This window comes from Alexandromys fortis, unplaced genomic scaffold (assembly GCF_014885135.2).
Source record: "Alexandromys fortis isolate MF-2015 unplaced genomic scaffold, M_Fortis_MF-2015_v1.1 scaffold_0, whole genome shotgun sequence".
NCBI classification, from domain to species: domain Eukaryota; kingdom Metazoa; phylum Chordata; class Mammalia; order Rodentia; family Cricetidae; genus Alexandromys; species Alexandromys fortis.
The window spans coordinates 22,352,753-22,365,992 of record NW_026067949.1 but is presented as its reverse complement, the minus strand read 5'-3'; the positions used below and the strand labels follow the sequence as shown (position 1 = coordinate 22,365,992).

General features: G+C 45.3%; 2 protein-coding genes across 2 annotated transcripts in view; one reads left to right on the top strand and one right to left on the bottom strand.

The window, feature by feature from the left end:
• The first annotated feature begins 20 nt into the window (after window positions 1-20).
• On the top strand, window positions 21-3,927 carry Rpl9 (ribosomal protein L9). The gene is made up of 8 exons (XM_050149963.1): window positions 21-97; window positions 503-549; window positions 642-757; window positions 1,253-1,348; window positions 2,274-2,406; window positions 2,948-3,028; window positions 3,382-3,495; window positions 3,622-3,927. Exons 2-7 carry the CDS (start codon window positions 504-506, stop codon window positions 3,486-3,488), a joined length of 579 nt encoding a protein of 192 aa, XP_050005920.1. The 5' UTR covers window positions 21-97; window position 503; the 3' UTR covers window positions 3,489-3,495; window positions 3,622-3,927.
• A 1,438-nt stretch (window positions 3,928-5,365) lies between these two features.
• The window catches only part of Klb (klotho beta), a 37,351-nt gene continuing 29,476 nt past the window's right edge, over window positions 5,366-13,240 (bottom strand). The window contains exons 4-5 of the mRNA XM_050149958.1: window positions 11,573-12,716; window positions 5,366-9,048 (exon numbers count right to left, since the gene is read on the bottom strand). Of these exons, the coding sequence (XP_050005915.1) occupies window positions 8,660-9,048; window positions 11,573-12,716 (1,533 nt within the window). The 3' untranslated portion in view covers window positions 5,366-8,659. The remainder of the gene's footprint in view (window positions 9,049-11,572; window positions 12,717-13,240) is intronic.

The window sequence follows — 13,240 nt, the reverse complement described above, 5'->3', positions numbered from 1 at the left end:
TTCCTTCGCGCGCTCGTGACGTCACCCGCCAGGACCCTGCCGGATGATAAGAACGTGATGACGAAAGACGTGCTCTCTTTGCCCCGTCTACTGCGAGGTGAGCAGCTTCCGAGCTCTTTCCCGGGAATCTGAAGCCATCCTCTCACGGGGACCCCGGCGGCGTGGGCCCGGTGCCCCGATTCCTTGTCCCGAGTGTCCCCCAGCACGACGGGCGGCCCCCGGATATGGCGGTGCGGGCTGGGCGCCGCGTTCTGGGCTCTCAGGCCTGCCCCGGCCGCAGCCCTACCGCCATGGCGCCCCGGGCTGGGCTTGCTACCGTCCGTCCGAGGCCCGCACCTTCCCAGCTCGCGCGCTCCCGGGCCGCCCTTTGTCACGGACCCCCATTTGTGCCTTGCTCCCGGATTTTCTGCTTGGAAATTTCCGGTTGAGGCGGAGCTCTGCCCGGTCTCCGCGGTATAGCGTGCCCTGCTGCAGCCTTCTTACCTGGGTGTTTGTGTTTCAGGATGAAGACCATTCTCAGCAATCAGACGGTCGACATTCCAGAAAATGGTAGGCGACTTGGTGCTTTGTCTTGACTGCTTTTTTGCATGCTCTGAGCCTTGGCCTGTGGTCTCACGGCTTCGTCCTGCCCTCTCTTCCAGTGGACATCACTCTGAAGGGGCGCACAGTCATTGTGAAGGGCCCCAGAGGAACCCTCCGGAGGGACTTCAATCACATCAACGTAGAGCTGAGCCTTCTTGGGAAGAAGAAGAAGAGGGTAAGGACCTCATTACTTTGATAGCCAAGTTGCTTGCTTGCAGGGTAGTTAACTGGTAAGAGTGAGGTTTGGTGCCTTGGGCCCGGCGTACGTACACGCCATGAATCCCAGCCCCGGGTGAATCTCTTGGCCAACTGGAGGTCAGACTGGTCTACCTAGTGAGTTCCAGGACAGACAGGACTGCGTAACTGAGACCTTGTCTCAAAAGACAAACAAAAAATTGGTCACTTAAATGTTACCGATGGGGTGCCTGGAATTATAGGCAATTTTGCTTTGGTGAAATTATAAAATCAATTCTGAGTAGTTTTTCGGACTTAATCCTGGGGTGGCCCTTGTGTTCTCAAGGTTTTTTTTGGGTGGGTGGGGAGGTCATTCCTCTGGAATCCTGTGCCTATGACATACAGTATATTGGTCATTTTTGGGAGACTTTGAATGCTCTTGTGGTCACCAGCTAAAATCTCGATGTTTTAATTCTGAAGTCTTGTTCTGTTGTAGCTCCGTGTTGACAAATGGTGGGGCAACAGGAAGGAACTGGCCACCGTCAGAACCATCTGCAGCCACGTTCAAAACATGATCAAGGGTGTTACGTTGGTAAGCTGGGAGAGGTTTTGGGTGTATTTTGTGTATGCAAATGTTTATTACCAGGATGGGCTTTGGACTCTGATAAGTTAGGGGGCGATTTTGTTGTCTTCTGTTTGTGGGGCATGCCATGGATCAAACCTAGGAATTTGCTGGGCAACCATACTCCAGCATTTTCTTAATAAATAATCTGCTGTAGCATAATTGTTTGGTATGTGTGGCACGCCTCATAGAAAAGGTCTGGCTTGTGCGTGTCTAATTTGGATCCTTTCTCCAAAGATTAAGTTAATGCTGAAGAGGTTTGTTTGATAAAAACAAGCTGTACCTGTTTATAACAGGTCTGTTACGTACCTCTTGGTTCATGCTTCCCTGTTGCTCCCAGTTTCGTTGGAGGACTGGACCTTTTATTTAGCTTGAAAATGTGAAGTCTAAGCCGGGCGGTGGTGGCGCACGCCTTTAATCCCAGCACTTGGGAGGCAGAGGCAGGCGGATCTCTGTGAGTTCGAGACCAGCCTGGTCTACAAGAGCTAGTTCCAGGATAGGCTCCAAAACCACAGAGAAACCCTGTCTCGAAAAACCAAAAAAAAAAAGAAAATGTGAAGTCTATGGTCTGCTGTGCTAACTCAGTAAATCTAGCACCAAAGATGAGGGTCCTGGGCTTTCACTGAAAAGAGCAAACCAGGATAAAATAGTAAAACAGATGCTTCCTCCAGGAGTGTTACTATCTAAAGAGACAGTTCCTTTGACGTAAATGTTGACGGTGGGACCTGTTACAGGTCACAGTTAGCAGGTAGGGTGTGTTAAATTTTCAAGTTAAAACAGAAGCACCTTTGGGGAATTTTAGAGCCCCTGATGGCACACAGCTGAAGAAGGAATCTCAGAATCTAGGCCAGCCTGAAATTAAAATGTTTTGAGATTGTTCATTTATTTAATGCAGGGCTTCCGCTACAAGATGAGGTCCGTGTATGCTCACTTCCCCATCAACGTCGTTATTCAGGAGAATGGGTCTTTGGTTGAAATCCGAAATTTCTTGGGTGAAAAATACATCCGCAGGGTTCGGATGAGGACAGGTATGTGTGTCCCTTCACAAATGATTAGCTGCTATGGTCTTTTTTCTTAGAGTCTTGGAGTGTTGGTGTTTGTGCTGAAGGTTATTTCAGAACTCTATTTTGGTAACTCTGCTAGTTTGAGGTGTTTTTGTTAGTTTAGTTTGGGGGAGGGTGTTTTTGAAACTGCTTCTCTGTGTAGCAGTCCTGGCTGCCCTGAAACTTACTGTGGACCAGGCTGATCTTGAACTCAGAGACCCATCTGCATCCCAAGTGCTGGAATTAAAGGCATGCACTGCCCCATGCTCTAGCTTGAGGTTTATGTCATTTTTCCTGAGCCCATGTAGAAGTTTGTAGGATGGATATATGGAGATATGTGGAGATTTTTTATATGTATACACACACACAGCTTTTTGTGGATGCTGGAAATTGAATCTGTCACTCCTGTAATCACAGTATGTTCAGAAAGTCCAATCCTAAAATTGATGGTTTGCATGGAGTTTTAAATGAAATTATATTTTGTACATGCCTTGTGTTAATGCTATCGAATGCATATATCTTTTAGGCGTTGCTTGTTCTGTCTCTCAAGCCCAGAAGGATGAATTAATCCTTGAAGGGAATGACATTGAACTTGTTTCAAACTCGGGTATGTATGCTTTTATGTCTGTTATCTGGAAAATTTATCTAAGCCTAAAGGTTGAATGCATAGCTGATTTCTGTTTGAAAACTTTTGAGTGGTCAGACATTCAGAATCTGTTCTGTGTATTGTACTTTGTATCATGAATACATGGTGGTTGTGTATGTAGTTCAAAGTGATGGGTAGCGTAGCATGTGGCTGACTTTTTAGATCTATATTGGGGGGCTGTATGCCGCTGCCCTCAATGAACTGAGGGCAGTCTCCTTCCATTGTGTAGATTCCGGGGATTGAGCTCCGGTAGTTAGGGTTGTAGATGAATTTGGCTAGTGAGATAATGGCTTTCTTTGCTTCTTCCTCTATAGCGGCTCTGATACAGCAGGCTACAACAGTTAAGAACAAGGATATCAGGAAGTTTTTGGATGGTATCTATGTGTCTGAAAAGGGAACAGTGCAGCAGGCTGATGAGTAGACCTAAGGTAGGTGGAGCTTGGTATACTAAACATTATTGAAGTATATCACGGGTGGATTTGTTTTACTCTATAATGTAGTTGAACTAAGATAAGTTTTTTATGAAAATTTGTGTATTTTGTTTCTTTTTACAGTTACCAGTTCCAGAAACAAGATCCTGAATTTTAATACAATTTGGGGTGTCTTTTGGGACAATAAAAGACTTGTATTAATTTGGGGTGTCCTTGATCTTTCTGATTACTTAGCAAATGGGTCAACTGTAACCAGACATTGGGGAAACAGGAGTGTAGTAACCATGGCAGACGATGGATGTTCAATGGGCATGGCACTTTGGGTAGAGTCTAGAGGTGTTTGGCTTTGGCCTGGGCATAATATTGACTATTTGGATGTGCAGATGTCTCAATAAGGACTGAAAAATGTAAATCATGATTTATTTGTAAGTTCTGTGTGAATTGTTTTCCTATCCATCTGATGGTGAAGAATGCACCCAGCAAACATGGAGTTGCCACCTCATTTCCTGCCAATAGCCAAAACAGATACAGGGCTGGTTACAGGCACTTGCTACTCTACAGGGCATCAGTCATGCTTGTGAAATTTACAGGCAGACATGACACACCAGCACATCAGATTTTAAAATATTTCTAAGTCTGAAGGTCAGAAAGGGTATTGTTGGTCACTTGGGGCTAGAGTTAGAGTAGTTTTATGAGCTCTTTGAAGACACACTGAACAAAACTTCAGCCATTGACAGCCACACAAATTTGAAAGTCAGTAACTCCAAATTTTTGGTTACCTTTTTTTTTTTTTTGACCTGTCATTGTGTGGGTAGATGGCCTGGCCATAGTGTATGTATAGAGGTCAATGGACAACTTGGAGTCTGCTTATTTGGGTTCTAGGAATCAAATTCAGGTTGTCAGGTTTGCAAAGCAAGGTTTTTTTTTTTTTTTTTAACCTCTATCCTGTAGACTCTTCTTTTTTTAAGAGACAAGAAACCTTTATTTGTGACTTCTGAGCAACATGGTTGCTGGGAACAGGGTCCTCTAACCTGACTAGCGCAGTGAGGGGAGACACAGATACTTCTCTGTTTAATGGCAGCTGGCACAGGGGTTTCTGAAGAAGTGATTCTCTGTAAGACATGTTAGACCCGGGTCCAGGGTGAGGACACTCAGCTCCCTGGCCAAAGACTCTAGGTTTTTGAGATAAGGTTTGTTTATCCCAGGACCACCTGCTTCTGTCTTCGGGGGTAAAGGATTGTGCTACCATGCCCAGCTGGTTTATTTTCAGTCTGAACTGGGTTTGCACATAACTGTCACCTAGCTGAATTCTATAAATTGTACAGACGTAATCCCTGGCAAGATGATCAGTGTTTGAGGCTATGTGAGATGTAGCTCAGTTGGCAGAGTGCTTTCTTAGTGTTAACAAAGCCTCGGCAGTGCACATTGGTGTGGCTGGTGTGTGCCTGTCAGTGATCCTGACCTAAGTGGGAACATAGTCTTCAAGACCACCCTCAGCTACATGCCTGACCAGTTTGGGAAACAAAATTGCTAGCCAGTGCTCTTAACCACTGACCCATCTCCCCAGTCCCCGGTTTTACCCTTCAGTGCTATACCAACAACTTGGTTGATGCCAATTTGGGTGGAGGTCCTGAGCTCAGTTCCCAGAACCACATGGTGGCAGTGGTTCACAACCATCTGAAATGAGATCTGCCACCCTCTTCTGGCCTGCAGGCATACGTGCAGACAGAACACTAATAAGTAAATTGTTTGGGAGCTGGAGAGATGGCTCAGAGGTTAAGAGCACTGGTTGCTCTTCCAGAGGTACTGAGTTCAATTCCCAGCAATCACATGGTGGCTCACAACTATCTGATATGAGATCTGGTGCCCTCTTCTGCTGTGGAGGCATACATGCAAGCAGAACACTATATATAAACTTAAGAAAAAAAAAATCAGCCTTCAGTATCAGCAGTCAAACCTAGGATCTTGTGTGCTAGGAAAGTACTGAGTTCCACTGAGCCATATCCCCAACCTGTGTATTGGAGCATCTCAATGCATTTGCTATCACTTGAGTGACCTAATGATTTTCATATGATCAATTAAAATGGGTAACTTCACATGCTCCCCAACCCCCCAAGTGTAGCAGTAGGAAGCATTGGGCTAGGAACTTTACATTTGCTTAGCAAGGCAATTTTAGGAAGGAGGAACATGTTCTAAGTTTAGCTTAATGGAAACACATTTTTAAAAAAGATTTATTATGTATACAGTGTTCTGTCTGCATGTATGCCTGCAGGCCAGAAGAGGGCACCAGATCTCAGATGGTTGTGAGTCACCATGAAATTGCTGGGAATTGAACTCAGAACATCTGGAAAAAAGCAGGCAGTGCTCTAACCGCTGAGCCATCTCCAGCCCTGGAACCACATTAAGTAAAGGTTTTAGTTGGCTATGTGGTGGTACATCCTGTAACCCTTGAAGTTGAGGCAGGAGGATCAAGACTTGGAGGTTGTCCTGAGAGAGAATGTTTAAGGTCAACTAGGACTGCATATGAGACCTGTCTCAAAAACACAAAACAGTGCTGTTAATTGGTTAGAAACCATAACTGAACTGAGCATGGTAGTGCGCACCTTAATCCCAGCATTCTTGAGGCAGAGGCAGGAGCATCACTGCCAGTGTGAGGCCAGCCTAGTCTAATGGCACCCAGACAATAAAACCTTAAAATTTGCTACTTGAATTAAGGATTGATACCAAGTTCTCTGTTACTCTTATTGCCTGCTGCATTTTCCAAGACTAATATGGAGGTTTGTAAATTCTAAGAAGTTAAGGTGTTTTTTTAAGTTTTTCTTGAATGAATTCATGTGACTTAAAAACCCAAGTAGGGCTGTAGAGACCCTGCAGTGGGTAAGAGCACTTGTTGCTCTCGCAGCGGAGTCAGGTTTTATTTCCAATACCCATGTGGAGGCTCATGGCTGTTTGTAACTCCAGTTCCAGGAGAAGTACTGTACTCTTCTGCCCTTCAAAAAACCAGGTGCACGTGCATGCAGGCAAAATACTCAATTCTAGAAAGTTTTTTTTTTTTTAAAGACCAAGTGATCCATAGCTTTTCTATGTGACTGCCAATACAGTCACTCAGCCAACTACAATGGGTGTCCTTAGTTCTCAGAGAGTAAAGATTCTTTTACTAAAGAGACAGGCAGGGGGAGTTTGAGGCTAGCCTGGTCTGTATAGTGAATTCCAGGCCAGCCAGAGCTATGCAGTGAGACCCAGGTTTGGCTTCCAGCCCTCGGCGTGTTGGCTTACATCCATCTGTAACTCCAGTTTTTGGGAATCTGGTGCCTCTTCTGGCTTCCAAGGACAAAGGCATACAAGTGGGGCACACATGCATGAGGCAAAACACCCGTACACATTTTAAAAAGGAAAAACCTCAGAATGGCAGGGGGTGGGGGTGGGAACCAGAAGGAGAAAGCAGACACCTGCTTTTAGATTCGGCTAGTCCAGTAGCAGCTTTATTTCTCATCACTTTGGCACACACTATCGAAAATTAGTGATAAGAAGTACAGTTGTGCCTGGGCAGCGGTGGCGCATGCCTCTAATCCCAGCATTTAGGAGGCAAAGGCAGGTGAATCTGAGTTTGAGGACAGTCTGGTCTACAGAGTAAGTTCTAAGATGTCCAGGGATAGAGACACCTGTCTACAGGGTGGGGGAAAAAGCAATAATTATGTCTTGACATCTTAACAATAGGTAGATCTGAAAGACAATTAAAATCACCTTACCATTTAGGATGCTTTGTTACTCAAGGCTCTTTGGAAGAGCTACTTTTCTTTGGCTCCTAAGTTCCTGGAGAGGGTTAACAGTGACTAGGTGACATGGTTATATATTGACTTGAAATAATGGGTATGAATGGGTACACATTCAAATTATTCTAGTGTTTGTGATCAAATACAAAAATATCCAAATTGAGATATACTTAATGCTAGCCTTAAAAGGTGAAATAGAATTATTCAAACTGACATGCTGGATTTGTCAGTCCAGGTACCCTGGTTGTGTTCTGTACCTATGTGCATGAGAAGTTATGAAGCTCTAGGAATAATGGTAAGGACTTTGCCCTTTACTCATAGTAAAATCTACATGTTTTTAACTTTCCTAAGTGTGCCAGACGTCTTGCCTCCAGGGCAATAGGGGTGATGCCAGTTTATTTTAAAATGGAAATTGCTGTGCTGTAAGACTAAGTGAACGTGATCTTCACAGACACTTGGTCCAGTTGTCCATCCTGTGATCTTTCCAAGACAATCAGAACTCCAACCTGGATATGGTGGGCATGCCTTTAGTTCCAGCACTCTGGAGGCAGAGGCAGATGGATCTCTGAGTTCAAGGCCATCCTTGTCTACAGACCGAGTTTCAGGACAGTCAGCTACAAAAAAAAAATACCCTGTTTTGAACCTTCTCCCCCACACCCCCCTACCAAAACAGAAGTTCAGGAAGAGGGAACTCACAAAATCAGACGTTTAAAAAATGCCTGGTTTTTCTTTAAAAAAAGAAAAAGAAAAAAAGAAAAGCTAAGATTTGTATGTTTTAGATCATATGCTTTAACTGCCTATGGACGAGCATCATCTAAAATTCTGTTGTTTCTACATTCCCCCTGAGGACTACCTCTTCTATCAGAGCACCTTGTTAGAAGTGACAGCATCTGTCACTAACTGTCCAGTTTAAAGAATAGTCCTAGCTGGGTGTGCTTAATCCCAGCACTCAGAAGGCTGAAGCAGGTGGATCTTGTGAATTCCAGAACAGCCTGAGCTACATAATAGACACTGTCTCAAAAAACAATAACAGCAAAATAGTTTGAAACTATGAAGTCTAAAACAACAGAACTTCACTTAAAATTAATTTCTTTACCATGAATAGTGATTGCTATTTACAGAAGAGCTAGAGAAAAATGATGTGAAACATGCTTCAAACTTCAAACCATGTTAGCCATGTTGGGGTCATCCCCACAATTCCTGTCAAGATGAAGTCTTCAGCTCTAAGAACTCCATTCACTGACTGATTGTCAATACCAAAGGGAAGGATTTGGACCACACTGCAAAGGCATCGATTGTCATCACCTTGGTTACAGCTGTCTCTCGCGTTGTAAGTTACCAGTATTTGGAACAGGAGTGAATCTTTAAACCATGTCAGAAATGATAATTTAGCTAAGAACTCTACTCTGGCCTTTTTTCAATGGTATATTTTCTAAGTTCTTTGCTTTCCGAAATTTTCTTCTCTTTCGATGATGAAAAATGGTGATTGACAGTAGTAGAGCCAGAGTGGCGATGAAGCAACAACCAAAGAAGATCAGTGGTTTCTTCTGAGTGAGGAATGAGCAGATGGTGCACTTGGTGTCTTCTGCTGCCTGGCCACATGCAGGCCTGCTGGTCTCAGAAGGAAAGCCACTGCTGCTGATCAACTTGCTGTAAAACTCTACAGAGGATTTAGCTTTGAAGTCTGATGTGAAAAATCCAAATCTCGGCTTAGATTTCTCTTCTGTCAGTTTGAATGCATAATAGCCTTTGATATTGACCTTGTCAATGAGGTAGGCTAGGAAAAAAACAGCAACATTGTTGATGACAAATGGTCAGCAAAGAATCTTTGAGTAAGAATTTAGATTTCAGTGGGTCAATGGTTATGAGCACTGGTTGCTCTTGCAGAGGCCAAGGTTTAATTCCCAGCACCCATGTGGTGGCTCATAAGCACCTGTAACTCCAGTTCCAGGGACTCTCATGCCCTCTTCTGACCTCCACAGACACCAGGGACACATGTGGCAAGCAGATATGCACGAAGGCAAAAAAATCATACACAATTTTTAAATTTTTTTAAATTTAGTTTTCATTGAAACTAAGGTCAAAAAGCTATGAAGTCATGATTTTCATTGAAGATACTGTTTTGGAGGCAGGGTCTCATGCATTCCAGGCTGACCTCTAAGTCCCTGTGTAAGCTGAAGGTGACCATTCTCATCCTCCTGCCACCACTTCCAGAGGACTGGGATTACCTGGTTTTGCCACCATGCCTGGCTCATATGTGTTAAGGGATCTAGCCCAGGACTTTCTGCATGTGAAAAAAACACTGTCAACTATGTCCCCAGTCTTGTTTGTTGATTCTGATCTGCACATTTTCATGTATTGGGCAGTCTAAGGTAATTAGAAATGACATTTCTGTACAAAGATAAGTTTTTCAGTGGGGTGATATTCCCAACTAAAGAATGGTTGAATTGTGGAGGCCCAAAAATGTAAGCCTATTTCACCTTGTCTGGAGGTCAGAGAATTTGAAGTTGCTCAGAATTGTTGACAACAACGTCCTGACCTAGGGTGTAGTTCCTTAGTCATTTTGACATTGAGAAGGCCCACACAGCTAGATCCACGCCACCCTGGAGGTCAGGGTATTCAAGCACACTTCTAATTGGAGGCTTACCCTTGGGAGCGGCTGCCTTCAGGATACTTGGTCTAGGGTGGATTCACTGCCTAAACAACAGAATGTTTTCTCATGAATTAATTGCTTGGTGGCTCAAAGTATTGAAGCAGGTAACTGTTCTAGTTGTGTTTTGTACCGTGTTTAGGCAGTCTTTGTCTTCAACCACCTGCGGTATTGGGATAATTAAACGCAGGTGGATTTCATTAGTCATTTGACCTCCCTCCCGGTGCTATCCTATGTTTTCTGTTTATTGTTTCCACTTGTGTCTTCGTCCTCTTTACTGTTTTTCTGATTCCCATGCCCCTACCCTGGTAAGTGGTATTTTTGTTGAAGCTGGTCTCCGACATTGAATATATGAAAATATGTTTAATAATAGGACATTAAACAGTCATTAACATTTGTAAGAGTTTTAATGACGTGAAACACATGTTTTAAAAAGTGGGGCAGGAGTGGTTAAACTAGCTTGCAGCCTCCAGTGGAGGCAACACACGCTGGAGAGCAGGAGTTTATGACCAGCCTGTCGTCTAAAAAAAAGAAAATCAACTACATGGCTGTTTTGTGCTTCAGTGGTAGATTGGTGGCTTAGCACATGTAAAGAAAGCCCTGGGGCTGGGTGGTGGTGGTGGTGGCGGCGGTGCACTCCTTTAATCCCAGAACTGGAGAGGCAGAGGCTGGTGTCTCTCTGTGAGTCTGAGACCAGCCTGGTCTACAAGAGCCAGTTCCAGGACAGGCTCCAAAGCTACAGAGAAACCCTGTCTCAAAAAACAAACAGCCCTGGATTTGAACCCCAGCACCACAAAGTTGTGGTCTAGGGTTGTAGGTCAGTGGTAGAGTTCTTGTCTTGTATGCATGAGGTCCTTGGTTAAATTCCCAGCTCCACGAAAATAGAAAAGTTAGGGATATGGCGATGTAGCTTTTTAGTGTAGTCAAATGGAACCTGGGTTCAACTCCCCAAGCAAGCGAACAAGGTTTATGCGAAAGGGTCATAGCCCGAGTTCAGTTGTATTAACAGCATCTAGGAAGCTTACTGGACATAATCTAACATTGATTGTATTAATATCTAGGAAGCTCACTGGACCTAACATAGATTGTATTAACAATATCTAGGGAGCTCACTGGACGTAATCTAACATTGTGCTTTTCTTGGGAAGTGAGAGTAAGGTGTTTAGGGAAAAGAAATGCTTTCCAAATTTTCCATAATGAGTTTATGGCACTTCATAAAAGTGCAGATGTGGTAGTCTAGTCTTGTAATCCCACCACTTGTAAGGCTGAGGCAAGAGGATAGGGGTCAGCCTGGCCTTGGAGGCCAGCCTGGATGACTAGTTAGACCCTGTCTAAGAAACATTAATAATGAAAGAAAAAATTGAATATTATGCTGGGCATAGTGGCATACTCCTTTGATTCCAACACTCGGTAGGCAGCCTAGTCTACACAGCTGGTTCTGATATATGATCAGGGCTAAAGAGACTGTCTCACAAAAAAGAAAAATAAAAATTCAATAATAAAGGCCCATTATAAGGGGGAAATCCGATGGACAGGAGTCAGTCGGGAACCACAAATCTTGAGTTGCTGGTGATCTTGGCACCCAGCGTCTCACCGCTGTCAGTCCACATGCCCCTCCCACCTGTCTGTGTGTGACCTCCCCAAACCTCACCTTTCAGAGCCTCCTGGACGTACTTCTCCAAGTAGTACTTTCGGATCCGATCATTCTCCAGAGCCAGGTCATCGATGCCATTGGCTGTGATGTAGATATCCTTGTCCCCGTAGTTCCTCTGAATCCACCCTAGCAGCTTACGTGCTCCCCAGGGCGTTACAGCTAAGCGACTGGGTGAGCTGAGGCGTGTGATGTCCTGCAGGAACTGGACGTCCCTGTCTGCAACAGAGCGGCTACTGTTCAGCTGCTTGTGTATCACGAACCTAGTAGTGAAGTGGTTCAGGGCGTAGAAGTCGATGGTGCCCTTCACCAGTCTGCTCTCTTCCGGGGTGAAGCGCGGCAGGACTGAGCTGGACAGCCCTCGCTGGTTCTTGGAGGCGATGTACTCCTTCATGGCCAATGGGTAGTCCCCAGTCTTGAAGAGCGGATCTGCGAACCAGGCGATCTCAAACTGGAGGAAGCGCTCGGCTGCTTTCCAGTGTGAGTCCACATAGGGGTTGGCAGGTTCTGCCCAGTCAGAATGTAGAGACAGCGACACAGCCCCACGCTGGACCGGCCTATATTGCCTGTCGTAGAGGCGCCAGACCTGGGCATGGGCGATCATCAGGTTGTGGGCTGCACGGTAGGTGTCATTACTCGTGCGGTTGTACATGTCACTCAGCCTATTAGGCTCGTTGATGGTGATCCAGAGCTTCACCAAATCTCCCAGTTCCCGGAAGCACAGCCCCGCATAGTCCTGGAAGGCCTTGGCAGTGTATGTGTTTAGCCAACCCCCACTGCTCCGGAGTGGCTCCGGAAGGCCTAGATGGGAGTGCGTGGGGTGGTACAATGTCACCATGGGGGAGACACCCAGCTTCAGTCCTTCGCTCACCACACACCTATAGTACCTCAGCACTTGTCTATTAACTTCAGACAGGCTGCCAGTGGGAAGGACAGAGGCCCAGTCCAGAGCAAACTGGTAGTGGGTGACTTTCATTTTGGCCAACATCTCCACTCGCTTTTTGATGCTCACGTAATCTGTGCACTGGGATGGTCTTGTTTTAAGCCTTACTCCTTCCACGCGGTGTAGCAGTCTGTTACCGGTGGCATTCCACACATACAGGTGAGGGTCGGTAAACTGGGGGGAGGAGACCATAAACTCCGGCTGTGGAAAACAACAACGCATTCAGGTAAATCACGTGTGGCTCCTAGCATATCCCACCCTCAGATGAGAATTGAGTCTTTAGAAGCCTCTCACGGCAAGATGCAATAAATAACTTTTGTCCCTCATGGTCTCTGTGTGCTGACTGTTCTGTTGGTAAGGCAGAAAGGGCCTGATTCTAGTCCTTCAAATCTCCAGGGAGACCAGGAACCACACAGAGCAGGGGAAGGACGGTTGTTTGAGAAAAGCCTAAGGGGCCATTTTCCAGCTCATTTGACCCACAAATCCAGGTTATATAGCATCTCGTGTGGTAGTGTGCAAATGAATCAGGAAATTGGCTGGGTGCCCTCAGTCGAAGGCGCTGTCGTAAGCTCATGACTAAGATAGAAATGGGGTTGTAAAGAGTCACTGAGAGCAGCACTTGCATTCAGAGGAGGCTGGGTGAGCCAGAACATCCCTGAAAGAGGCCAGCCGCACATGCATGCGTGCGTGTGTGTGTGTGTGTGTGTGTGTGTGTGTGTGTGTGT